The sequence below is a fragment of the Phyllostomus hastatus genome, unplaced genomic scaffold (assembly GCF_019186645.2).
Source record: "Phyllostomus hastatus isolate PE091 unplaced genomic scaffold, TTU_PhHast_1.1 phas_contig_40, whole genome shotgun sequence".
In the NCBI taxonomy this organism is placed as follows: domain Eukaryota; kingdom Metazoa; phylum Chordata; class Mammalia; order Chiroptera; family Phyllostomidae; genus Phyllostomus; species Phyllostomus hastatus.
In genome coordinates this window covers 6074281-6101249 of record NW_025333872.1, presented here as the reverse complement: position 1 = coordinate 6101249, position 26969 = coordinate 6074281, and the positions used below count along the sequence as shown (strand labels likewise).

Genomic DNA, 26969 nt, shown 5'->3' with positions numbered 1-26969 from the left:
GGAAACAATTCGTAGGTGTTAGCTGATTTCCACGGTGTAACTACTCCCACAGCCAAGTTCAAGCTACCAACATGAAGCCGCAGACCATGGAATGGGAGGAGAGGCCCACCGTCGTGCTCACGGGCGGCTCAGAGCTGGTCCCGATCCCATGGTTCCCTGGCTGGCAGGGACCAGGGACTCCCTCAGGCCGCTGCTATGGGTCAAGTACTCTCTGCCTTCATCCCCTTTTTCCAAGAATCATGGCCCACGAGCCTAAGTAACCTTGGAGGCAGTTCTTCTGGACCAGAGGAAACACCTGAGATGGGAAATCCATCCCATCCCCCATCAGTAAACAGCAAGTCAAGTGTGGCTGTTTTATACAAAACTCGGCCTGGAGAGGAGGCCCCTCGAGACGGGCTCACTCCCTACGTCACTTCCCCATGTAGGGGGAAGCCACCCCAGGGGCAGCTCCAGCGTGGGACGAGAGGGCCTCCTAGAGAGCCGGGGGTGTGGTCAGCTGATGTATCTCTTTCTTGCCTCTGGCAGGTCTGCCCAGCCCGGACCATGGGGAGAGTATGACCAGCAGAGGCTCTGAAGGGGAGTAGGGGTTCCTCTTGGGGTGAGGGGACTAAGAATAAAGTCCAAGTTTTCAGACCCCTCTGGATGTAATCTTGCTGTAAAACACCCTTATGGCCTCAGTTTACCCACTCACAGTCACCTGTTCAGATGCCAGGGAAAGGAAGAACAAACTTTAATTGCTGTCAAGGAGAGAGAACTCCCTTAGCCAGTGTTGAGAGTGGGCATGTCCCAGCTGCCCTAGCCCGGGGAACGGTCCACTGCCTGAGGCCCAGGGACCCTGGGGTCAAGGGAGCAGGCGGGGGCTTCTGGTGGGCACAGGACTAGGAACGCCACAAAGCCACGTTAGCAGGAGGCACGTCGAAGCGCTTGCGGGTGTGGTCGGTGTCCCGGTGGTACAGGTAGCCGCAGGAGGGCTTCTGCAAGGTGTAGAAGGGGCTCAGGGAGTTGGAGTACTGGGAGCTGTAGAAATTGAACCTGAGCTTGTCCACATTCTGGCCCCTGGGGTCCACCACCACTGGCACATAAGCTGCCGCCAGAGTCTGCTCACGGTCCTGCTTCCACGACCGGGACAGGGGAGCCTTCATCTTTTTGCCCGATGGTGTCTTTGGCCCATGGCTGGGTGCTGAGGGTTTCTGTGCATCCTGGGAGGGAGAAAGAAGGGGAGAGCTGGGGCACTGGACACTGGTACTTCACCTGCTGGGGCCAGGAGTGGGAGCGGGAGGTCAAGGCCACTGATCAGAACCCACAGGGCCACCCAGGAGCACAGCTCTGCTGGCTGTGGAGCCAGACACCTCCGGGCAGAACCTTCGAGTCTCGCCGCCCTGCCCCTGCAGTGCAGGCCTCCCCTGCTTCTGAGAGGCCTCAGCGCAGTCGGAGGCTAGGAGCCTGGGGTTGTCCTCAAACACCCCCACCGGTCCTCCCACGTCCGGTCAGTGCCCCCCGAGTCTCCTCTGGCCCTCCTCTCCCAGCCCTCTGCCACCACTCCAGCCGAGCACCCCTCTTCTCTCCTGCAGGGTCACTCCAGCTTTCTACCCGTCTTCCTGCCTCCTAGTTGCCCTTCTTGTTGGCCTGAGCTTCCCACTCGCACTCTCATCTTTCTGCAGTAATGGCCACATCGTGTGGCCCTCCTCCTCAGAGTCTCCCTCGGTCTCTACTACCTAGAGGAGAAAGCCCATGGCCCCCAGCCTGGAAGGCAAGGCGTTTCAGGATGGGGCTCCCCACGCCCTACGTCCCAGCCTTACCACCTGCTGGGTCAACTCCTGTCATCCCTGGCCACTTGTCCTCCCAGGACTATGGCCCCTGCTCAGGTGGCCTCCCCAGCCTGGCGCGCCCTCCCTCCCTGTCACCAGGGAGATTCCATCTTTGCCTCTCACCCTTATCCTTGACATAACAGCCTCCAAAACCCCATTCCTACGTTTACTCAAGACTGAAGTGTTTACGAGCACACAATAAACATCGGTTCCGGTGAACTGAGTTCTGACGAAGGGTGCTCCCCCCCTTAACTGGCCGGCTCGTTCTATTTTAGAACACCTGCCATTGTTAAGCGCCTGCTGCGACAATGCCTCTCTCCGTAGCCACCACGGCCGGCCAGGTCGGGTAGTCGGATGTGGAGGCGGGCCCGCTAGGAGACCCCGTCACCACATTTGTCACAAGGTCCCCACATGCTTCCTTGCTCTGTTGTCACCTTCTGTGACTGTCCTCTGACTTTTGAAGGCCCCACTGTCCCCCAGCCACTGGGGGCCATCTCACTAGGGGCCTTCAGAACTACGACAGCAAGCCGCGCAGGGCGAGGTACCTGTGCAACAGGCGGCCTCTGGCCTGCTTCCCGAGCTACAGCTGTCAGGGGGACCCATTTCCTGTCTGTGGGGACAGGACACAGCCCCCAGGGGACTGGGAGGGAACACCTAGTTGCAGAATTACTGGATGCTGAGACGCTATTTTACAAAAGAAATCCCTGGCACTCCCTCACAATGTACGCTCCTTTGTGCTTGACTTACAAACTATTTGCACAATTCAGGCATGCCCAGGGCTTTCCTCAAGGCATCTTTACTCCTAGATATTCCTACTCAGTATTTTGCATGCACCTCAGCTTTGCGTTTCCAAATTCTCATCCTTCCAAGCCTCTGGTGCTGCGGTCCCACCCCCCACTCACCCTCCTCTGTGCTTCAGGTATTCCACATGGGATACAACCTTTGCTGGGCTGGGGCTAGGGTGAGGCAAGTGCATTGTTTTTAAGGAGGTGCTCACTCTCAGGGTCCTGCAAGGGCGCAGCGAGTGCTTCCTTACATCTGGCACCCAGGTGCTGTGTTCGCTTCATTCTATTCCCAGACTGGGGCCCTGGGGCTCCTGCCAGTGCTCCCACAAGCCTGTGAACCACTCTCGGTGGCCAGGACCACACCCCAGTCACTGCTGGGTCCCTGGAGCTTAGCCCAGGGCTGGCACACAGCCAAGCTGGAGAGGGGCAGGGACGGTGCTCCGCAGCCTTCCAGACCCTTCCAGGCTCAGCCCTGGGGTTCGGGGTTACAAGCAGAGGGGCAAGTACCAGAAATGAGCTATGGTGACGGCTGTGGACACCAAAGGTTCCGAGTACAGCACCCAAGTAAGTGGAGTATCTCTTCTGATCCCCACATTAACGCTTGCAGGAGGGTACTATTAGTAATCCCATTTATAGTTGAGAAAATGAAGGAAGGAGGTTAGTTACATGTTCAGGGTCCTGTGGCTGGTAAAAAGCCAGGCTGGCACTTGAGCCCAGGCCTGGCTGACCCCAAGGCCCACACCCTATACTCCATGATGCATGCTGTGCCCACTGCACTGTGGGGACAGGGCATGCCAAGTCATTTCTGCCCTCGTCCCCTCCACTCGCTGAGCTGCTGCCAGGTGTGCTGCGCGGCAGGTGAGCTGCCGAGGCGGCCCTCCACAGTCCACAACCCCCAGGCTCGCTAGCGGCCGGGCAGCCAGATTGCCCAGTTTGGCGGGAACACCGGGGTTCTGAATGCTGGATTTTGATTCTGGGTTCCTGGGCCCTGCACAGACAGGACGATGCACTGAAAAGGGCAGGGTTTACGCTATGAATTACCATCTCTTAGTGGAGATGAGGCTATGACAGTAGTTGCTCCATTCATTCATTCAAAACTACCCCTCTTGTATGCCAGGCTCTGGGTGTGCAATCAGCTCAGACGTCACAAATAGGAACATAGATACACGTAGGAAGCCCTGGAGAGCAAGGCTTCTCACCCTCAGCACCGCTAGCATTTTGGGCTGGATAATTCTTTTATTTTTTAATTTTTTTATCCTTACCTGAGGACATTTTTTTTTTCATTGCTTTTAGAGGGAGAGGAGAGGAGAGAGGAAGGGAGAGAGAAAGAAACATCGATGAAAGAGAGAAACATCGATTGGTTGCTTCCTATTCGCACCCAGACCGGGGATCAAACCCACAGCCCTTTGGTTATGGGACAATAACGCTCCAACCAACTGAGCCACACTGGCCAGGGCTGGGCTGGATGATTCTCTGTGGCGGGGGCTGTCCTGAGCCTTGCAGGGTGGTTAGCAGCATCCCTGGTCTTTACTCATTCTGCCCACCTCCCAGTAGTGCCAGATGAAAAATGTCCCTCGTCCTTGTTAACGCCACCTGAGGGCAGTGAGAGTCACTGCTACAGAGTCCACGACAGTCTCTTTATCCACAGTGTTGAGGCTGGCAGCGGGCCCAACAGAATCTTCCCTTTCCCAGGCTGCAGAAGTGGCTCTGGTTTCTTCCTGTTAAGCATGACTTTGAGGATGTGGGGTTCTTGCCCTCCAGACATGGCAGAAGAGCTCAGCCCGTGGCTATGGAGATGAGGGAACTGTAGAAGCCCCAATTCCCGCCCGCACCTGATCCCCAGCCCACCCTTCAGTCTTGGCCCCTGAGCCCTGCACCTTGGGCTTGGGAGGCTGGTATCAGGAGAAACAGAGGCAGATGCTTTCAGAATGGTTGGGGGTCTTACCAGAGACCCCACGGAAGGAAGGGCAATGCTCTTTACCAACAGAGTTGAGCACCTATCGAGTGCCAGGCACTAACCCCTCAGCTCTGCAAAAGCTCCTGAGAGCCGTTTGAGATGTCACTCCCAGTGTTCAAATGCAGAAACTAAGGCCCAGGGCTGTTTGAGTCCCTCAGGTCGAGAGGTGGTGTGTGAGAACCTTGCAGAAATCCCGAGACCAGTGACCAGTTAGCACAGGAACCAGGAAGTGAGCACTCTCCTCCCTCTCTGCCCCCACTCAGGCCCCGGCTTGGACTCACTGCCCCGGGTCTGCCCCTTGGCTAGGTCCCAGCCGCTGCTGCTGCTGCTGCTGCTGCTGCTGCTGCTGCTGCAACACTCGGGACCCTGGTGGGGGGGACCCAGGGCCCCACGCACATCTAGGAACGAGGCCCTCACAGAAACTGGGACAGTCTCCAGAATGAGTAAGAAGAAGACAAACAGAAAGAAGAAAGAAAGGAGGAAGAGAAGACACTGGGCAAGGAAAATGAGGAGGAGGAGAGGGAAACCCAGGGAACCTGGGGCTGGCCCTGCCCCTTCCAGGGGCCTGGTGAGGCCCCCAGTGACTAACTGCACAGGGCAGAGAGCACCCCATCCCCTCTTGGGGGGCCCAGCACAGGCAGCTTTGGAAGGAGGGTGTGGCTGGACTGCATACTTTCTGGGCTGACATCTGGTTTCATTTAACCATTTCCTCCCCAGTCAGGTCTTCCCTGTCAAGTGCTCCTGTGCGAGAGCAGGTGTGTGTGGGTGTGTGTGCGACTTTAGAAAAGTGGTTCACAACTAGCACTGATTTTCCCCCCGGGGCCATTTGGCAATCCCAGAGACACATTTGGTTGTCACAGCTGAGGGGTGCTGCTGGCACCCAGTAGGTGGCGGCCAGGGGTGCTGCTAAACGTCCCACGGTGCACATACAGCCCCACAGGAAGACCAGCGAACAAGGTGATAGTGCCGAGACTGAGGAAGCCAACCGTGGGTTAGAGCTTTGAGGAAGACTTCCTCTCCCCTCCCTGCTTCCTGCATCCCTGGCTTAAGCCTCCCATTGCACAGGGAACCAAGAAATTTAAAGGGCAAGCGGAGGATCCCGACAGCCCCTCCCCTTCCTATTTTCAGTTAGCGTTAGAGCTAGATGCAAAAGAAGGAATCCAAGCAGAGCTCTCCCCCGCTGCCCCACGCCCCTGCCGGCAGAGCCCCTCAAGGCCTTTCACCCAGACGCACGCGTGTGTTTGTCCCTTAAAGCAGGGCTTAGAATGAGGAAGAGGGTGACTCAAGAGTGGAGCTTTCTAGGTAGGGTCAGAAGACCTCCTACATCACATTACTGCAGGACTGCTGGGAAGACACTCCGTCCTCTCAAATACTCCAGGCCCCCTGGCACATCACCAGCCTGGCCCGTGCCTGACATTCCACCATCGGCACCTCACTCCGGGAGCGGGCCTCCTCCCTGTTGAAATGCAGATTGCGCTGGGTGAGGCCTCTGGTTAAGTGCCAGGGGCCTCCAGTTCCGTGGAAGGGGCCTGGGCGGGTGAGGGCCTGAGCTCAGGGCCTGACTGCCCTTACAGGTCGGGCAACCTTGGACAAGTGGCTGAACCTCTTTGAGCTTTAGTTGCTTCATCTGCAAAATGGGGGTAATAAGGGTGTTATCTACTTCATCGGCTTGCTGTGGGGTGCGATGCCTGTGGGAACAGTGCAAGCACGATGGAAATGGTAATTATTATCAGCCTGGTTTTGAGCACCCTCTCCTGAACCTTTATGAGAGTATGTTTGCCTATGCTGGGGGCAGAGGGTCTCAGAAGGGCTTAGATGGGGAGTGGCAGATGGGGCCTCGGCTGCCTCATGAGGCTGTGTGGTGTGGGGGCCTGGAGTTCAAATTCCAGCTCCACCACCCTCTAGGTAGCTGATGTTTTGATATTTATAATACTCTGCACCTCAGTTTTCCTACCTGAGAAGTGGGAATAACTAGAGAATCTATTTTATGAGGATTTAATGAGATATTTCATGTAAAGTACCCAGACCTCTCATGCACTCTAAACTTTAGCCATGAGCCCTGGCTGGTGTGGCTCAGTGGCTTGAGTGCGGGCCTGCAAACCAAAGGGTCATCGGTTCAATTCCCAGTCAAGACACATGCCTGGGTTGCAGGCCAGGTCCCCCGTAGGGGGTGCATGAGAGGCAACCACACATTAATGTCTTTCTCCCTCTGTTTCTCCCTCCCTTCCCCTCTCTCTAAAAATAAATAAATAAAATCTTTTAAAAATATATAACAAACTTTAGCTGCAAGAAAGGGTAGTGCAAACTGAGAGTCCAGGAAGTGTTTGGCGGAAGTAAAGGGGCAGAATAACCAGAGGAGTTGATCTGTGGCCCACGTCCTGCCCCCCACCAGGCCCTACAGCCGGGGAGCAAGAGTTGGGCAGCGATACTGGCCCCCGAGCCTTTGCTACGCAGCCCCCAGCTCCTAGTTACACAGGTGGGCCAGGTTGGGGCCTTCCTACTCCTTGTCAATCAAACTTCGTGTGACCTTGGGCTGCCCAGATCTAGCCCTGGATGTCATCCCACCTGGCTCATCCTTGAACAGGGCCTTTCTCGGTGGTGAGGCAGAACTGCTGGTGGTCAGGGGCTCCAGGGCTCCCAGGGTCTCTGGGGAGGCTCTGGAAGTGCCAAGGTGGGGAGAATTTTTATAGGCAGTGACATTGTGACACCTCTCTGACAACACAATTCCTTCTGTCTTCCTAAGGAGACACAGGGGCAGGGCTGGGAGCTGAAGTTTCAAGGCCTGGAAGGGTCTTACTTTTAACCTTGACACAGACCCACTTGTGATTTCATCTTCCCACAACCTCCCAGGACCCATGAACTGTGGGTAGTGGGATAAGTAAAGAGAGGAGGAAATCATCCCAGTTACCTAGGCACCTCCAGAAGTCCTGATTCCTCCCAGGCTCCCAGCAGGTCCTGGGACCACCAGCAGGGAGGAGATGTGCCCAGGCACCTCACCATTCTCCTTCTTTCTTTCTCTGTCTGCCCTCCAAATTACAGAGATGATGGGTGGGTGGGTGGAGGAATGCGAGTGGGAGAGTGCACAGGCACAGTGTGGGCAGATGGACAGATGACAGATAGGTGGTCCCTCCTGATCTGAGCCCTGCTCACCTTTTTAGCCTCATCTCTCGCTATCTTTTCTCCCTGCAGCAGCTAATGCTCTCTGCCTTCTGAGCCTTTGCATATGCTGTTCCATCTCCCAGACTTCTTCAAACAGGGGGTTAGGAGATGCAGGGATGGGTGGATAGATGGGCAGACAGGTGGCTGGGCGGGTTGGCCATGGGTGAGGAAGGAGACAGATGGTCAGTAAATGGATAGAAGATGGGACTGCAGGCTCTTTGAGCTTGAATCCTGGATCTAATATTTTACTAGTTGTGTAAGTAATTGACCTCTTGGTACTTCTGTTTGTTCATGTGTAAAATGAGTGGACTACAGGTCCCTGTCTAATAGAGTTGGACAAGCACTTAGGACAGCACCTGGCACAGAGTAAGTGCACAATAAATATTAGCGATTATCACGAGTGGGTGGGTAATCGGATTGATGGGGCATTGCTGAATAAGCAGGCTCTCCTGGCCCCATCTTTGAAAACCAGACCCCTCCTCCTCCCTAGGGTACCACCTCCCAACACCAGACTTGGTGGGCACCTCCCAGGAATGTGTCAGGAATCCCACGTGTAAAGAGACCTGGGACATGTAAAGAGGCTGCTTCTTGGGATTGAGTGAGGGGTCGGGGCTGGGGGGAGCCTAAGGTTGGGGTGGAAACAGAGCAAGCTGGTGACTTCCTTCCCTCCGCCACACTGGCTTGGGCTGGGCCCAGCATTGGTTTCCTTTCTGGCACCGTGTCAGCCCTGACTATTGGTTATGGGGTGGACTTTGGGGCCCACAGACAGGTTGGAAGTTGGGGTGTTGATGACTTGTGCACTGTGCTCCAATCTCACACCCTGATGGTAATGACCCCTAATTTCTGAGGAGGCTGGGAGGGGTCAGGAGGGGAGGCTGGCAGGAAAAAGGGAGGAGGAGCAGCAGCAAGCAAGGGCAGCAAGGCTTGCCCTGCTGGATCCTCTGATATGGGATTCCAAGGCTCTGGCAATAATATCTTGCTTGGAAGAGGGAGGGGAGGTGGGAGCATGGCATTCTGGGAGCAGTGACCAGCATCTCTGGTGTTGGGGGAAGTGGCTTGGGTCCCAGCCCAGGGCCAGCGGACCTGTCAAGAAGGAGCCCGGGAGGCTGGGGTAGGGGCCGTTGGGGGAACAGGGCACCATGACTTAGCACGAGTTACACTCTGTCTCAGTCCAAGGGGGGCTGGTATGCTGGGCTGGGTGAGAGTCCTGGGTGACCCGAGGTGAGTCCCATCTCATCTCTGGGCCTCAGTTTCCTGTACACTGAGGATGTTGGGTCCCTCCGTGGTGGACATTTGATGGAGGGGGAATTGAAGTCCATTCTTGAGGACTTCAGACAGGGACCCCCACCCAAATGACCAGGGGACTGGGCCCTGCCAGGAGGGTCCGCATCCCTGGCTGTGTCACCCTTGCTGTGGGAACCACAACAAGAGGCAGTGGCTTGGAAGGCTTTCTTCAGGAAGGCATGGCTAGTCAAGCCTTATCTGTCTCATTCCATTTGTAAATCACAGAAGGCTAAGATCAAGGCCTCTGGACCCACTCTGCCTGGATTCAAATCCCAGCTCTCCTCTTCTGTGTGACCTTGACCAATCATTAACCTCTCAGTGCCTCAATTCCTAATCTGCAAAGTGAGGCTGATAAAGAAGCTACCCAGAATGCTTGCTGTGAGGGCTGCGGGAGTTCAGAGCAGGGCTTGCTGCAAGGTAGGTGCTAAGAATGATGGCGTTATTACTTCTAAACTTCAAAAGGCATTGATTCAGTCCTGCCTCGTGGAAGCCCCCTTTCTCTGACTTCTCCACCACAGTCCTGGCATGACCCAATTTTATTTATCATCAAAGTTCCTGGAAGGTAAGAACTGTGACCTGTACCCACAGTGCCCAGTGGGTGTTTGGGAAGGATGAGGAGAGCTGGAGAGACTCCGGGCTGGCTTGGCTCGGCTCACAGGACGATCCACGACCACTCACTGGACACCTGGCCACACACACAGCCTCCGCCTCCCCTGCCCCTTCTGTTGTTGGGGTGCAGGCAGGTGGGTTTAACTGTCCTGCTACTGCCTTGCTCGAAGCAGGCCTGGTTGCCTGAACATTCTCTCCACCCCACCTTACCTGCTGGACAAATTACGTAACCTCTCTGATCCTTATTTTTCCTTTGCTGAACCTCAAGTACAGGAGGATGAGTTATTCACACATCTCGATTCATGGGTACGTGAGAGCTTCCTCTCTCATTGTATTAATTTCTCCCTTTTATCTGCAGACTCCAATCACGTTCCCCACCCACACCAGCTAGAGGCAACCAATCTCACATGCTTAATGAATATCTTCTTGTTCATGTATGTTCTTGCAAAATACACATATTGTTGTTTTGTATGCAGGTCTAGTTTATGGTCTTGTTTATTTACATAAGTGGCACTGTGTGTTTTAGATCCCACTCCGATTGCTCCCTACTGTGGTGAGATTCATCTGTGTTGCTATACCAGCCTCTGGGTCCTTGCTTCCAACCCCTGTGTGGTCCACCAAGTGTGTTCACTGCACCGCACACCTATGCTCTTCTGGGGGTGGACCCCGGGTGCCTGCAATTCCTCATCCCCCCAAACAGCACAGCATGTCCATGTGGACATCACTTCCACGCCCACTATGAACCTGGGTGAAGGCATATTCCCGAGAGCAGAACCGATTGGCTATAGAGCATGAGTAAGCACCATTTGGAGTCTTTTTTTCTCCACCCGCAAAATGGGTGCACTGCCTCCTCCCTGGAGGGGCTGACTTGACAGCAGTGATTCCTGCCTGTAGCCACTTGGCCCCATGCCTGACACAGAAAGATGCTCAGTGAGTGGCAGAAGTGGCTGCTTTTCTTCCCAGGTCTCATGGACAGAGAGAGAAATAAGCGGACCTAGGACGAGTTGCACAGAAATGCTCCTGGGGCTCCAAGTCCTGTTCAAGCACTGGTCTCCAACACCCATGAGAAGTGTGTGGGGTGCTGCTGACCCCGGGATGGTAAGGACCACTCTTGAGTCTGAAAGCTGCCACAGCCCCCGCGCAGGGCCTGGGCGGAGGAGATGGCTGTGCCCAGGAATGCTACTGCGCCATTCCGTCTCTCGCCTCTTTCCTCAGAACCAGAAGCAGCCTCCTCACACAGGAAGTGCCAGGCATTTGCTGTGCTGCCTCTGCTCTGCCAGCCACCTCACTTCTTAACCAGACGTGAAAGCACGCCTGGTGCTGGATCCCACCACCCGCCTCGGCAGGCAGAGAGACTGAGGCTCAGGAAGCCTTCATGGTCTCACAGGAGGTAAGTGGCGGAAGCGGCACGAAACCCACCTCTCTAGGTCCCTCCCCCAGTGCTCTTTAAAAACAAGAAAATGTGCTGCACATTCACCTATGTTCTTTGTTATTTGTAGAGCTTAAGTTAACACAAATGCTCTCCCGACAGGGCAGACCACTGAAAAGTAAAAACCCCACACGGCGTCCTGGTGTTCCAACCAAACCTTTCCCACCATCTGTCTCCTACTCCTGCCATTCGCAGATGCGCTTTAAGTGTTCATAGGTACAGTCTGCACAGAACTCTGGTTTTCGTATATAACATTCCTTTTTTAAAAACACACATGCATCATTTCAGATTGCAGAATGTGCCTTATAATGGGACATTTTTGCCTGGCCGTCAAGGTGACCTTGTAGGCACCTGTCCCAGCCTATCTCCCAGCCTCGGTTGAATTATCCTTCTTGAGGCTCTTTGTTGAGTTTGCTTCACTCTTTTGCAGCCTCTCATGGCCTCTGTTCTGTCTTCACATTCTCTGTTTAGCTCCTCTGTGGCCAAAGTCTGTGGCCAAAGTCAGGGGAGCAAAGGGAGACCGGAGCGCACAGGTGCTGAGTCCCGACTGAGTCACACTACTGGTTACTTTAAGCCACCATCTCGCTGAGTCTCATCACAGCCTTCCATTCACAGCCCTTGTTTTGCAGATGAACAAACTGAGGCTCAGCGAGGTGGTAACTCAGCCAAGATCACACACCCTTGCTAAGTGGCCTCGTCAGGACTGAAACCTATTCCCCAGCCAGGACCTCTCCTACCATGTCACGGTCCCATTGACATAATCCATGGTTACAAAGGGAAATGAGTCTCTCTCTAGCACCTCCGAACACCCCTTCCCCCAGGACTGGACTTTGGATGCCCACATCTCGGCTAGCAGGTAATGACTTCCCCAAGCCCCCGTCAGGATGTAGGAGTTCACACTCGCCAGATTTCCTCAGCTCGGAGGAATGCCAAGGCAGGGGGACTGGAGCCCACCCTCCCGAGGGCCAAAGGAGCAGTCTCAGAAGCTGGTGTGACATCGGGTGTCTGCGGCCTGCAACAAGAAGCTGGACAAGATGGCCTACAGCTCAGCATCATTTGGGAGTGGGATGACTTTTGCCTGAGGAGAGCTAGCTGCAGAGACCTGGGGTGACGATGATGGATGATGAAGGTGACTCTCGGGACTTCTCAGCTGGCCCTTCTCTGACTCAGAGTGCGCTCTCCCAGCCAGAAGCACTTGCTTTGTTGGAGAAGAGACCACATACTTGACAGAGGCCTGAGTTTCTGGGGAGACTGCCACTCCCCGGCCCCAATCCCACCCCACATTCCAGAACTGGCCAGTAATGTCAGCTCTTGGAGGTTACTAAGTAATTGCCGAGCAGAGGTTTAATTACAGGATTGGGCTTTGGGCTGTTTCGAGGGGAGGCTGCTATTTGGCTGTTTCTTTCCTGGGGAGCAGCTGTCAGGCGTGGTTATTAGATGGAGTGAGGGCCGAGCAACACTCTGGCTCCACAGGGTGCTGAGCTGGGCAAAGGAGTGGGCCCCAATCCTGCCCCAGGGACCGTGGCCTCAAAAACTGCCCGGCTGACAGGGTGAAACTTCAGCTGGGACACTGCTCACCTCTGAACCCAGGCTGTCCAGAGACTCCCTCTGAGTCCCCACCAACGTGGGAGTGAAACTGGGGTGCATTTCACCCCACTGGTGTGCAAGGGCAGGCCGGGCCCTGACACCTGGACTGCAGGCTCAAGCCCTCTGGTGCTCATACGGCGCCCTGGTTTCCCCTTCCCTCCCGTCCCAAAATGCGTCGTACAAGCTGTGTAGCTTGTGAAGGGGACTGCATGTGTGGAGAAATGAAAAAAAACAAAACAAAACAAAAAAAACCCCCAAAAAAACCCTCCAGGAGTGCCCCTGTCCCGGGCACTCCCTGTCCACTGTCTCATTTAGTCTTCATAGCAGCCTGGGGCGGGCCTCGTGGTGCCCATGCTGCAGCTGAGCAAACTGGCTCAGAGGTGTTCTTTTAACTTCTCCTCCTGCATGCAAGCTGTTTACCTTCCTTGCTTCCTAAGAGATGCCCCACAAACTAACAGCTCTGCTCTTTCCGTTTCCACCACCAGCACACAAATCCGTCCCCATCCCCTCCTGCTTGTATCAATTAACCACCTGATCACCCAGTTAAGTAATGAATTAAGCCCCTTCCCTCTTCCCTTAGCCCCTCAGCCTACACTGGCTTCTTCCCACCCATCCTTCACCCAGACCGCAGATGAACACCCTCCACACAGAGCTATTACCGGCCACCCTCGCCTGCTCCCAGCAGCCAGAGCCTCTCAGACCTTGTGCTCCGGAATCACGTGGGGATCTTGTTAAAACAAAGATCCTCTGCTGGCTACCTTAACACATCAGCTCACTGAAACTCATAATGACCTTAAATTAATAGCCTATTTTACAGATGAACAAACTGAGGCCCAAAGAGGTTGCCCAATGTCTGGGATGGGGCCAGAGTGTCTCCATTTCTAGTAAGACCCCAAGTGATGCAAATGCTGCTGATTTATGGACCACATTTCTAGACTAAACTCTTATTCCTAATTATTTTTCTTTAATTTTTTAAAATCCTCACACAAGGATCTGCTTATTGACTTTAGAGAGAGAGGAAGGGGGCAGGGAGAGAGAGAGAGAGAGAGAGAGAGAGAGAGAGAGAGAGAGAGAGAGACATCAATCTCCTATATGTGCCCTGACTGGGGATCAAACCTACAACCTTTTTTGGCATATGGGGCAACGCTCCAACCAACTGAGCCTCCTGGCCAGGGAGCTTTAATTCTTAAATAGGAAATATATTTATATGGCTGTAAATTTAAAAGTATAAAAAAAGCACCCAGTGAAAATTCTCCCTCCCAGGTCTATCCCCCCATTTGCCCAGTCCCCCTGCTCAACTTCCACCCCCCCCCCAGCAAACACTTATTCATTTCTTATGGATCGTTTCAAAGTGTCTCTGCGCCAATAAAAACAAATAAGATCATTCTTATCCTGACCCTAATGGTAGCATCTACACACACCGTTTGTCAACAGTTTATCAGTTTATCTTGAAGATAACTGGACACAGTCGGCTGACTCAGTCATTTTTAGAGTTGCATTGTTATGCCAATGTGTGGATAGGCCATAATTTACTTAATCAGTCACTTCCAGGTGGACAATTTGAGTTGTTTATGATCTTTCCAGCTGACCTTTTTAAGCCTCCCCCAACCCCCACCAACCTTGCTGGGACCTCCTTCCTACTCCCCGCTTCCCAGCCCCACTGTCCCGAGCCCCTGCAGAGGCCTTCACACCTGCCGCACGCACGCCCTCCCAGGTCCTGCGGCCCAGGCTGGTTGCTGCTCCTCTGAACCTCTAACCCACTGTTAGCCTCCTCCTCTTCATTTACCTCCCACTCTTAATCTCTCCAAGTAGACTAAAGCAACTTGAATGCAGGAACCATGCCTTTGATTTCTCCGGATCCTTCAGATCCTTTGCAGCCCAGAGCTGGGCGCACAGCAGTTCTCAAGAATGTCAGTTATACAGTGGAAGTTGCATATGAATGGAGCCGCTCAATGAGGGCTCTGCTGGGGCTGGTTCTGGGTGTCACAACCCAGGAGCTACCCAAGGTGGGAGGGACCTCTTACCTCAGAGGTCTCAGAGAAAGAAACCCTCCTCTTGGGCCTGTGTCTAGAGCACTGGGGGGCGGGGGGGGGGGCTGTGAGGATGTCCAGGGCGTGATGGGGCAGCTGGGGTTCTCTTGTGCCCTTCCTGGGTGGGCAGTGGGAGGAACCATGATGTGGAGGCAGGAGCCTAGAGGGACGGATGGCATGGATATGTGTGCATGCCCTAGAACGAGCTCCTCCCCTTCTCTGCTAACATCCTTGTCGTCTTTCATGGGCCACCTCAAGTCTCAGTTCTTCCAAGAAGCCTCCCTGGATTTCTCCAGCCCACACTGACCTCCCCTCCTCTGAATTCCCACTGTATTGGTGACAACCATCACTATTCTGTGTTTAGTCATCATGACCTGCCACCTTGAACCGTGTAAAACCTCATCTCCCTGATTAAGCCCGACATCCTCCATGGTGGAAATAAGACTTCTCTAATTCTCTGACACCCCCGAGTACCCAGGCCCTGGGCACAGCACCGGGCAGTGGGAGGGCCTCCACGGATGCTCCTTGAGTGAACGGGAGTGGGTTCCAGGAGCGCCACATGGTGGGTGGGGTGGGACAGTGCTGGCCACAGGCAGGTCTCCAATCAAAACCACTTTGGGAGCGCCTCACAGCCACTGTCTCGAAGGTCCGACTCATTCTGCCCATTAACACTGGAGCAGGTCAAGAGGACTTTTCCAAAAGATCACTGTCATGAAAAATAAAAGACGCAGGGCTGGGCTAAATTAAGAGATTAAAGGGGCATGACAAGCAATGCGATGTGTGAGGCTTGATTAGACTGTGGATTAAAAAATGAAAACAACATTTTGGGAGGTGATAATAGTGTGTCAGTGTGACATGTGAGTGTGGGACTGGGTTGTGGTCACTTGGGAAGATGTCCTTATTCTTAGGCGATGGGAACTGAAATGCTGGCTGGGGTGGGGAGATGTTCCCCGGTACCCACAACTTTTAACCTTCGTCAGAAGGGAAAAAGCGTGCGTGGAGAGGGAGGGGTGCAGATGTGGCAGCACGTTAACAATGGGTAAACCCAGGAGGAAGGAATACAGGTGGGCATTTTACCGGCCTTTCAATGTTTTCGGAATGGAAAGCCGAGGAGGAAATGCCGTTGGCACAAAGAGATACAGTTCCAGCGCCTGGGGGAGAGAGGGGAGCCGCAGCCCTGCTGCTCCCGCGGAGCACCGATGATCCGAGACCGGCCACCAGCCCCCGCCTTTCCCGCCGCTGCCCGGAAAGCATCAACATCCAGCCCTGTGGCCGGACTCCCTCCTCAGCATCTCTCACACCGTCCTGGGGGTGCTCGTCCGACCCCCCCCCCCCAGTGGACGGCACCCCCTGCCTCGGCCGGGACGGACCCGCACGCACCTCGAAGGTCCGCGGCTCATTTCCCTGAAAAGTGAACCTACCACTAGGTGGGATGGGCCCGTCTTGAGTTTTTAAAAGTTATATTCACTCAACTACAGAAAGAAACTGATAAACTGACATACACAGAACATGCCGAGACTTAGTCATCCTACATTCTCTTTGGAGCTCTGTCAGTGGAGATACTTTCCACCTCTGTCATCAGATTGGGACGCTAGTTTAATGCTCCCCACCACCCCTCGCCGGGGGCTTACCTATTTCCTTTGGGGGCATTTCGTTATATCCATTAAAGGCGAGTGGCCCACGTTTTCGAGGGCTTGTAGAACCCTTCGGCTTACTTTCGCCAGCCTCTCCCCGGCGCTGGGCACGGAGCCCTTCCCAAAGTGCCCACCCCGACCCGGCCATGACCCTCCTTAGACGCAAGGGGCTCGCTTGCCCGCTGCCTCCCTGCCCCAGGGAGAAGGGGGGTGGAGGAGGAGGGCCAGGAGGAGACGGGGGAGGGGGCGGCCCTTCTTCCAGGCGGGGCGTGGGCCGGGCGAGGTCCCCAGCCCACCGGGCCGTGCCAACAATGGCCTGTTGTAGACGGAGGCGGGCAGGAATGCTGCCGGGGGAGTTGGGCGTCCGCGGGGCGGGGCCCCTCGGCGGGGCCCCTCCCAGCCGCAGCCTCTTACCTGCCCAGGTAGCTCGCATTTCCAGGCAAGCGGCGGGGCCCGCACCACCTGTCGCCCGTCGCGCGGGCGGGGAGGACTGCAGGGAGCATGGCCTGGTAGACTGTGCCGTGGGGAGACGGTGCGGGGTTCGGTGCGGGGTTCGGTGCGGGGCAGGGCAGGGCTACCGAGGGCCGGTCCTCTTCCGGCGCCCGCGCGGCCTGCGGCAGCATGAAAAAGAACCAGACGGTGCAGGGCACCTTCAGCAAAATCTTCGGCAAGAAGCATGCCAACCCCAGCACCACCTCCCTCTACGCGACCAATCCCCCTTGGATTTTCACCCAAGAGGCCGCGGAGGAGGGGACCAGGGACTTCGGTAAGTGCGCCGGGGGGAGAGCGGTGGCGGCCCCCACCGCTGGGCGGCGGCCGGCGGCGCTCCGCGCTCCGGGGCTCTCGGAGGGGCGCGGGGCGGAGGGAAAGGGGCGCGTCCGACCCTGCGAACCGGCCACCAAGCAGCTGCCCCGGGAGGGGGAGGCGGCGCCGCGAGGTGCCTCTGGCAAAGGGCCGTGGGGGACCGGGGTGCGCGAAGGAGGGGACCCTCCCTGTGGGAAGGCGGAGACCTTTGCGGTCCGCGTCGGGTCCTAGTCCCTCTTCCCAGGTGTTTATTTTCCCTCCCGGCTGGAAGTTAGGGCTGTGCTGCCTGAAGGCTTCCTGGGGCTTGCGGTGGCCCCTCCTCCCCCTGCGATGCTGTGGAGTCAGAAGGGCCCCCACAGCTGAGGGCTAGGGGTGGCCCCTTCAACCTTCCCCCTGCTTTCTCCGTTCCCTCCAGGACCCCCCACCCCTTTCCCGCAGAGTCATAGGTAGGCAAAGAGAGGGGCTGCTATCTGGGCGCCCACACACTTGGCCCCGTACAGGGGAGGCCGGGGAAAGCCAACAGGAGCCACTGCTAGCAGAGTACCAGCCTGTGCAAGACGCCGACTCACTTATTGGGGCCTGGGCTGTCTCTGTGCTCCATCCGGAAGCCAGGGATGGGACAGTGCGGGCCAGGACGGCCCCTCCTGACTGTGAACCTGCCTCCTGGGGTATCTCTCTGCAGGCATGGGAAAACACCATGCCAGCCCAGCCCCGGCTTCTAGAGGGCTGTAGGTCACCTTCTCACTGCTTCTTGCTGCATTTTGTACCCTCTGTAAGAAATAGGAAACCAGGCGGGTAGCGGTCGCCTATGATCCAGGGCTCTGGACCCAAGGAGCGTCACTCATCAGTGCTTTAGCCCACCTTAATTAAGCTTCATCGTCACCCCATTACCTTCACTGACCTTTATGGGCACCGTGCGCAGACCCACAGAGAATGTTATGTCCTCCGCCCCTGCTGTTGGATTCAGTTTAGCACCTAGGGTGTCACTGTAGGGACGCTAGCCACCTGGGCAGGAGTAGGGCAAACAAGACATTGCCTCTCCCTGGCCCAAGGATCCCAAACCAGTGGGTGAACAGTTACCCATATGCCACTTCGCCCTTCCCAAGCCTTTGCTATAAAAGATTAAGTGCAGAAGGAGCCGAGAGGAGAGGTTACCTCTGATTGCAACCAGTGTTTGAGCTGAGAGGGAAGGGCAGAGAGCATTTTGCAGAGCAAACAGCAGGAGCAAAGGCTAGGAGGGGCCGGGCGGTTTGGAGGTCGGTTTAGAAACATACAAATACATGTGTGCGGCCAAATGTAACTCTCTGAGGCCCAAAACCTCCCCTTGCCTGTGTGGCAAACATTTATTGATCCCCATGGGTGTGAGGTACCGTTCTAAAGTCCTTGTGTTGTTGACTTGTTGAGTCCTCATCCAGCCTCTGGTGCGGGAACTCCTATCCCTGTTTGGCAACATGAGGAGGCTGAGCCACAGGGAGGTGGAGTGACATATCCAAGATCACACAGCTTTAAAAGGCCAAGCCAAGCTTTTCTTAAATGTATAAGTTAATGCTTTTTAGTAGCTGTATAGAGTTGTGCAACCTTGACCATGGTTCGGATTTAGAACATTTCCATCACCCCGACATTTCTCTTGGGAGGCAGAGCCGATATTTGAGCACAGGCAGGTGGGCTTCAAGGGCCACACTCCTAGCCAGCTGCTGAACTGGCTTTCTGGAAGGTCATTCACGGGGGAATTGGACTTGAGAAGGCGTCTACCTGAGACCTGCCTCCGCCCGCCTCGCCCCCTTCCACCCCACTCACGCTTCTCATCGTTTGTAGTTTGTGCACATACTGAGCTGGCTGCTGTTGGGGTTCATTCCCCTCGGTGAGAGGAATGGGGGCACGGTGGCGTCACCTTCAGCCAGCTGCTGCTGCCTTCACCAGCCCGGGCAGAGCTGGAACCCGTGGCAGCTCCTCCCGTTCCCGGGCTGGGCCGGGCCCCAGCTGACTCAGCCCGGCTGCACCCCGCACACGGAAGGCTGGGAAACACTGTGCACCCGGCAGCATGGCTCTTCGCTGCTTCTGGGGTGTCTCCCCAGGTGCCGGTGGCTGTGGCAGAGGCCTTGCTCCCTGCTGAACAGGACAAGTACTTGGAGTTGGTGATGGGAGGGACCAGTGCTGGGGATTCTGTGATGCGATAGAGGTGCCAGACCTGCCTTGGGGTCCTGTCTCTGTCAATAATGGGCCTGGCCACTCTCTGGGCCTCAATTTTTTCTTCTGTGAAGTGGGGATGGCGTCGAGTCTGCCTACAGATGACCGCGTGAGGTTTGTATGTGGCAGTGCTTTGAAGAGCATTACACAGAGAAGAGCATTGCACAGAGAAATGCCCTGAAGCAAGGACCGGCAGATCATGGACCTGGCTCAAATCTAGCCCATGGCCTGTTTTTGTAGATAACACAACCAGCCTTGCCCATTATTTCCATGTTGTTTATGGCCAATTTCCTGCTACAGTGGCGGAATTAAATAGTGGAATTAAGCAGAGACTACTGGCCCACGAAGCTGAAAGTATTTACCAGCTGGCCCTGTATTACTGTTGGTTCCTTCCCAACCCCAGCACTGCCTGCCCTTGCCAGTTTCAGTTCCCTCTCCTCTGTAGACCAGAGGGAACTGAGGCATGAAGAGCCATTCTAAAATCTCATCGGGCCCCTGGGTCTATGACATTCTCTTCTGTGCTGGTGGTATCCAGCCCTTGGAGATCAGGCAGTGGGATAGAGAGGGGAAATCAGTGTGTGTGTGTGTGTGTGTGTGTGTGTGAAGCAAGGGGTAGCCACTAGCTCGCCCCGTGGCTACAGCTGCGTAAAACTTTTTGCACAAAGGTAGGCTGGGTGCAGTGGGAAAATGCAAACAGTCGTGTGAAGGTGGTGACAGTTTTTCTTTAAAGAATTTCCATAACATTTATTCCAGAAAAGTACTTCACTTGACGGCTTCACTTAATGCAATCTCAACCCTCATTAAGCCTCTTGCCTCCCCTGCCCGAGGAAGGGCCTCAGGCTGCACAATAGTTTTTTCCGAATGCACGAGAAAACAGAGAGGGGGTCGTTGAAACCCTGAGATGAGGGTTGAGCTGGAGCAGCCTGAGACTGGTGCTCTGGACCAGTCCCTCGTCTTCTGGGTTCATTGAGCTGTGCTGCTGCCACCCCAGCCCAGCCAAGGGACACCAGGCTTGCTGGGGAACTCTCTTTTCCCCCTTCATATGTAAATCACCTTTGTCACAACCACCTAAAACACTTATTTAAAATGCAGATTTCTGGAGTCCCACCTCAGGCACCTGAAGTCAGAACACTGGGCTTGGGCCCAGGGTCTGGATTTTCGCCAGCTCCTAGGTGACTCTTCTGTACAGGAGGGTTTGAGAGTCCTGGGGTGTCCTTCCCCAGCTTTGAGCCACGTCCATAATCCACCAGGTTGGCAGGCGGGCCATTCTCTTTCCCCCTAACTTCCAGCAGGTTCCAAATGAATGTGCAGGAACTGTGGCCAGCTCCTGAGTAGGAGAGCCCCAGTGCTCCCTGGTGGCTGCTGGCTCTGTCATCCCTGGCCCTGTGTCTCAGGCCAGGCTGGAGGGCAGGGGGACTGTGGACCCCAGGAGCTGAGCATTTATCGGGTTGGCCAAAAGGTCCACATGATTTTTTCCATAAAACAAAAGACACATTTTTCATTTTCACCAATAACTTTATTGATTTGGATAGCTTGAGTATGTTGGCTATCTCCCACTGTTGGCTTCTAGTGGGTAGAGGCCAGGGGTGCTGCTAAACATCTTCCAGTGTATAAGACAGCCCCACAGGAAAAAATTATTCAGCCAGAATGTCAGTAGTACCAAGAAACTTGACAAACACTTTTGAAATGTTTGATCAGTCACAGCACCTTTTCCATACACTGCACAAATCTTTTCTTGTGTTTCAATTGTGTTTTTACCTTTTTTTTAAAAAAAGACTTTATTAATTTTTAGATAGAGGGGATTGGAGGGAGAAAGAGAGGAAGAGAAACATCAATGTGTGGTTGCCTCTTGCATGCCCCCTACTGGGGACCTGGCCCGAAATCCGGGCATGTGCCCTGACTGGGAATGGAACCGGAGACCTTTTGATTTGCAGGCCAGCGCTCAATACACTGAGCCATGCCAGCCAGGGTGTTTTTACTTTTCTTGAAACAATAAAGCATAACATGCCAAAATTGTTATGTATTTTCTTTCATATTCATTATTAAAAAGGCTGCCCAACAATTTACCAATTTTGATAAGCTTTTTTTAAATGCATGCTGATATGACAGCTGTCACAATACAATCTAACAAAATTGTTTCGAATGAAGTTAAAGACAACTAAGCACTACTAGAGCCATTGTATGGAAAAAAACTAAATGAACTTTTTGGCCAATGCACTATTTCCCACCAGAGTGGGGCTGGCACCTGCCTTTGGAGAGCTAACCTGAGCAGCACAGGGCGTGAAGGAGTCTGTTGTTTATTCCCGTCCCCTGGAGCTGCGCTGTGGTTTGTTGGTAGTTAGAACACACATACACACCCTTCCTGCCGCCCCATTATATAAGCTCCTCTTGTCTCCATAGTTCAATTCAGAAAGACAGCCCCTTCCTTGACCACTGCAGATGGCTACAGGGTGCCCCTTCTCTCCCAGCCAATACATTAATGACAATAATATCATTATCAGTTATTTCTTGAACCTGGCACTTTGCTCAAAACTGTGTATGTTTTCTCAATCGAGGAAACAGACTCAGAAGGCTCAGGTAGGTGAGAGGACTCAGTCACTTCCTCTCAGGGCAGTTCAGACGGTCAGTGGCCCTGGGGCCTTGGCAGGCTCAGATTCTGACCGGCAGCTGGGCTGGAGGGAGACTGCACTTACCACTGGTTCCCAGGTGAAGGCCGTGGGCCTGGCTGCAGACCCTGCTTTGAGTAGCACATCCGTCCCAGCCGGGAAGCAGAGAAGCAGAGGGCCTCTTCGCTGTGCTCTCCCTGCTCCAGTGAGGCTCCTTCCTCCCTGTCCCCCCTCCTCTGCTCTGTGGCCGCCTGCCCCACCCGGCCTCCAGCGTCCCCTCTGCCCTTGGACAAAGAACTCTCTCTAGTGCCAGGGTGAGGCCTGCTGGAGCTTGCCGGGACAGACTGGCCTTTTCAGGTTCCTGTCATGTGGACCTGTTAATTAGCAATAAAGGGCCTTATTAATGCCATTGTGGGTCACACTTATATCCCCCCTCCAACCGCTTCCCTGAAAAGCTAGGGGTCCCCTGGTGGCCAAGGATTGCATGCTCCACCCCAGAGGGCTAGAGGTGGGGGGTCTGTTTTGGGGTTCTGGGTTACTCTGGGTCCAAGCAACAAACTCCCCCAGCTAAAGCCCCACCCCTCCTAAGCCCCTGGGATCCAATCAGACTGGTGGCCTGTGCTCCTGGGGTCATTTGGGGGCTCCCAGCAATTTGGGGTTGTACATCATCACCCCAGCCTTCATCTTGTCATGCTAGCTTCTTTCCCTCCCCTGATTTTGGGCCGCTTCCTGCAGAACAGGAGCAAGTATCCCCATTGACAGTGGGGAAAGAGCCTGAGTGAGTGCTCAAAGCCGGCAGGTGTCACACGGAGGAGCCGGGGTTCCGACTCCCGGGTTCGTGTTTCCTCTAGGCCTCACCCACTCTCCAGTCTCACTCCAGCAGGACTGGAGACCAAGGGAAAGCCTGCAGGATCCCTGCGTCATTTCCCTGCCGTGCTGGCTAGTACCAGAGGGAATCAGATTCCAGAGTTAGATACCTGGGCTTGAATCCTGGCCCCTTTTACTCACCACCCATGGGACCTTGGGCAGGGGACTTGACCTCTCTGAGCCTCAGTTTCCCATCTGCAAAGTGGGGATAATAAAAGCACCTCCCCAACAGGTTTGTGAAGGATACTTGGAACAGTGCCTAGCTCATTCTACAGGCTTAAAAATGTTAGACATTTGCATTTTTATTACCAATATTTTCCTAGTTTGGATCTGTTTAGGATTTGGGGAAAGAGCTAAATAACCGTCCTGGACCCCAGCCTCCATGGGACCCAGGGCCAGCTTTGGGGTTGGGGAGCAGGAGCCCTTTCCCAGGCTTTCAACCCTGAACTCTGAGAAAAGAAAGGCCCAAGACCTGGTGGGAGGCTCCTCCTCTGGGGGAGAAGAAAAAGGGGCTGTGCCCAGCTCTCAGCTTCCCCAAAGCTGGCCACTCCCCCTGCCACTTAACACACATTTACACACACGTGCACACACAGACACGCACAGCCCCAGACGGAGAGAACCAGGTTGCCCTGTCTGGGGAGAGGCAGGAAGCCGTGTGCCACAGGTAAGGCCCTGATGTTTGTGCCTGGAGCCCAGCACTACTGGTCGGGGCCCTGTGTGGACCTTGGCACCCCTGCTGCCCTGTGACCTGGGGCCAGCCCCACCCGCTCTGGGCCTCCTGTCCTCATCTGCAAGGAGGGTGGCCTCGAGTGCCCATTCTGAGTTCCCCCTGAGAAGAGAATGAAGGGCCACCTGCCTCCCAGGTACAGGCCACACCTTGCCAGTGACATGGCCTAATTCAAGCTCAGCCTGAACCCTTGATGACAATAAGGAGCCCTCCCCATCGATGAGCACAGATTATCTACTAGGTACTGTGCCAATCTGTTGCACACTTGATCTCACTCAGCCTCACACCAACCCACCCAGTAGGGGCCATTACTTACATTGACGGAGAGGGGGACACTGCCTCAGAGAGATCTAGCGACACTCCCAAGGCCCCACAGTTTGTAAGTGACGGAGCAGGGACTGGAAGTGAAGTTTGGGTGAGCTCCATACCACTGTGACCTACACCTGGGCCTCGACCCCACGTCTGGCCTCCCCTCCCAGCTGGGGGCTGGGACCTTCTCCAAGCCCAGGCACCCTCAGCCACCATGTAAATACCCCTCAAACCAAAGGCGGAGTCAGATTCTCCTCTTCCCAGCTGCAGGCCTGGCAGGAAGGGAGCTGCGGCCCCCAGGTTGAGATCTGAGGTGAAGCCTTCCTACTGAAATGGGCGTGGCCCCAGAACTAGTTGTGGACCAGGCGTTCGGACCCCGGGTGGTATTTATGTGAACTCAAGTCTTTGAGGGAGTGGAAGTGAAAGCAGAGCTGCCTTCGTTTCCTGCCAATCTATGAAGGGGGAACGAACGTATCACAGGTAAGGAACCCTGTGCACAAATGCATCAGAAAGAGGATTTCATTTGGGGGAAAATTGGGATTCTTTTAATGATCAGGTCTGAGTAAATGGAGGCATACCTGGATTTTCTCCTATTTTACCACTGTGTCATTTTTAGACGAATTCGCCAGATAGAAGCTTGAGTTTCTATCTCGACAGGACTGTGGCCTGCCTGGAGCCCAGACTCCGCTCAGACCCTGCTCCTGGGGTCTCCCAAGGCTTCCTGGCTGCTGGGCTTGCTCCAGGGGTCTCTCGCAGGTGCCTGCCCCCTTCTTCTGGGAGCGTCTGGGTCCACAGTGGCTCTCTTTCCTGCCCTCTGAGTCCCACCAGATGTTCCTCAGCTGCCTCTATGCTCCGTGTGGCAAGCTCGAAACCCCCGACACCCCCGAGAACTCTTCCAGCAGGAAAGACAGACACCAAGGGCATTCCCCAGTTTCAGGGCGGACAAGACGCTAGGGTAGGGCCCCTCTTTTCTGACTGAGCAGCCTCACTGGGTCCTCAGAGCGCAAGTTGTCCAGCCTCCGCTGTCATCCCTTTCCCTCCTCATGATCCCTTCCTTCCTCAAGAGGTGGCCTGGCCTCTCAGTTGAGGAGGGGGCTGCTCTTCAGGGAGGCCCGTTCTCGTGTCCCCGACACTGTGACCCCACCGGAGTGTGCTTACTTCCATAGGAAAATCCCCAGGGTTGGACTCTGTTGCCTTTCTGTTTAATTTTGGACCTTGACTTGGAGGCTCAGAAAACCCCAGCCCTGACCTTGAACCCTGGAGGACTAGCACACATTTATTATCTTACGGTTCTGTAGGTCAGAAGTCTGACACTGCTCTCACTGAGCTAAAATCAAAGTGTCTGCAAGACTTTGTTCCTTCCAGAGGGGTGTGGGGGTGAATCTCTTTTCTCGTGTTTTCTAGCCTCTTCACCGCTCGCCTGCAGTCCTGGGCCCACGGTCTCCCGCCTCTTCAAAGGCAGCGGTGGCCCGGTTCTCACACCACCCCGCCCCGACCCCGCTGCGGTTGGGCCCTTCCCCTCCCTGACCCCCAGCCACACCTCAGAACGGGGAAGTGAAACTGGACTTTTAAGAAGTGCCCAAGTGAGGAGGGAGCCACCTGGGCCTTCCACCCCTCCCCCACCCTCAGCCCCTGCCCTTGGGTGACGTGTTCTTAGAAAGGGTTCCCCTGCTGAAAACAGCCACAAACCAACCCGACAGTGCTGTAGTCAAGGCTGAGTCACGGAGTCTTAGGGGTTTAGAGGGCCCGCCTGTGTGTGGGTCAGACCTGGCTGCGCCCTGATCCCTGCCTGGGCCTGGGCAAGCTGCTTCACCTCCCACTCCTCCCAGCCCTGCTCCTCGGCCAAGCTGAGCCTCCCTTACCCTGCCCCTGGAGCCCCCACCCTCCCCTCCAGGTCCTATATGCGGTGGGATGAGGAAACCCTGCTTTGGGAGAAGTGTGTGCAGTGGACCAGAGACCCCAGCTTTTCCACTTGCTCTGAGGCTTCAGGCAGGGTCTTCGACCTCTTTCTGCCCAAGTTTCCTCGCCTGTAAAACAGGGATGACGATCTTGCAAATTGCGTAGGGCTGGTTTGAGAGTTAAAGGAATTAATAACGTATAAGATGCCAGCCTATTAAAACTGTCTCTTAAGTTTTACCTATTATTGTATTATTTCTACTATTACAGTGGTTACCTTGCTGAGTTGCTTGTTTCTAAAGTTCCTCGAGACATCCTAACAGGAGCCGTTAATGCCCTGGTTACTCAGCGGCAGCCCCCAGCACCGTGCGGAGATCAGAGACAGGCTCTGCCTGGGAGAGTGCGCTGCCCACCGGTCCCCACCCCACCCCCACCATCGCAAAGGGCCCGTAGCCTTATCAGATCTAAGGTCTTCACAGCACTATCTGGAGAATGTCCCAGGAGATCCTGGCGCCAACACCCAGACTCCTGGGAGCCAGAGAGAATCCGGTGGGCTTTAAGAGTAGCTGCTGGGTGACTCCGGTTATCTCTACCTTTGTTGTTTCTAGTTGGGCCAAACCTGCCCTCTCCTCCTGCTTCCCCACCCCCTGCCCCGCCCCTCCGGGTCTCCAGCCTCAAATGAGGAGCCTGGTGGCAGCCGGGCCTGGGGAATCCTGTCGCTGGGAACTGGAGAGTCCCCAGACGTGTGGAACACACAGGAAACCTTCGTTTTGGCCCCACTGAGGGATGGGGAGCCTTAACCGTACCAAGGACCCTCTGCCTGGTAGGGCAGCAGCTCTGAGGAGTGCCCCCGTCCTGTTGGAAGCCCAGGCTGTCCCACAGAGAGCCACGGCCCTACGTGTAGGAACTGGGGATGGATGTGCGCTGATCTCAGGCCTCCCTGACAAGCCCTGTCTCTTCTGAGTAAAATATTTGGCTTTCCTGCACTTTTCTCCTTTAATGTGTCAGTCAGTGAGATTCTGATTCATTGGGATTTTGACCTTTCTTCTGTTTCTCCTCTGTCTCCAAAGAAGGAGAAGCCCCTCACGGCCTGCTAAGTTCACGCAAGCCCTCCTGGCTTGTGAGTGACAGAGGAAGAGGCCCACTGTGATCCCTGCCTCTTGGAAGACAGTGTAAACCAGAGATAGGATGTGAAATTCTTGTTGACGTGTCTTAAAGGCCATAGGACATTGAGAAAGTGTGGCTGGCTCCTCACACCCTCCCGACTGCAGGAGAAGCAGCTCAGAGCACA

The 26969-nt window shown here is 55.0% G+C and overlaps 2 protein-coding genes across 4 annotated transcripts in view; one reads left to right on the top strand and one right to left on the bottom strand.

Annotated features, from left to right (window-relative positions):
• Positions 1–706: 706 nt before the first annotated feature.
• Positions 707–19001, bottom strand: GUCA1ANB (GUCA1A neighbor). Of its 3 annotated transcripts, none has more exons than XM_045842712.1 (3): positions 18915–19001; positions 16697–16893; positions 707–1199 (listed from the first exon to the last, which is right to left on the bottom strand). In XM_045842712.1, exons 1-3 carry the CDS (start codon positions 18937–18939, stop codon positions 879–881), a joined length of 543 nt encoding a protein of 180 aa, XP_045698668.1. In that variant the 5' UTR covers positions 18940–19001; the 3' UTR covers positions 707–878. The 3 variants fall into 3 exon arrangements, 2 of the variants coding, with proteins under 2 accessions (XP_045698668.1, XP_045698667.1); XM_045842711.1 differs by lacking the exon at positions 18915–19001 and adding an exon at positions 17656–17878; XR_006786116.1 differs by lacking the exons at positions 707–1199; positions 18915–19001 and adding an exon at positions 17988–18235 and having other exon boundaries at positions 16760–16893.
• Positions 16886–26969, top strand: part of CUNH6orf132 (chromosome unknown C6orf132 homolog) — a 30770-nt gene continuing 20686 nt past the window's right edge. Inside the window, exon 1 of the mRNA XM_045842710.1 lies at positions 16886–17048. Within this exon, the coding sequence (XP_045698666.1) occupies positions 16904–17048 (145 nt within the window). The 5' untranslated portion in view covers positions 16886–16903. The remainder of the gene's footprint in view (positions 17049–26969) is intronic.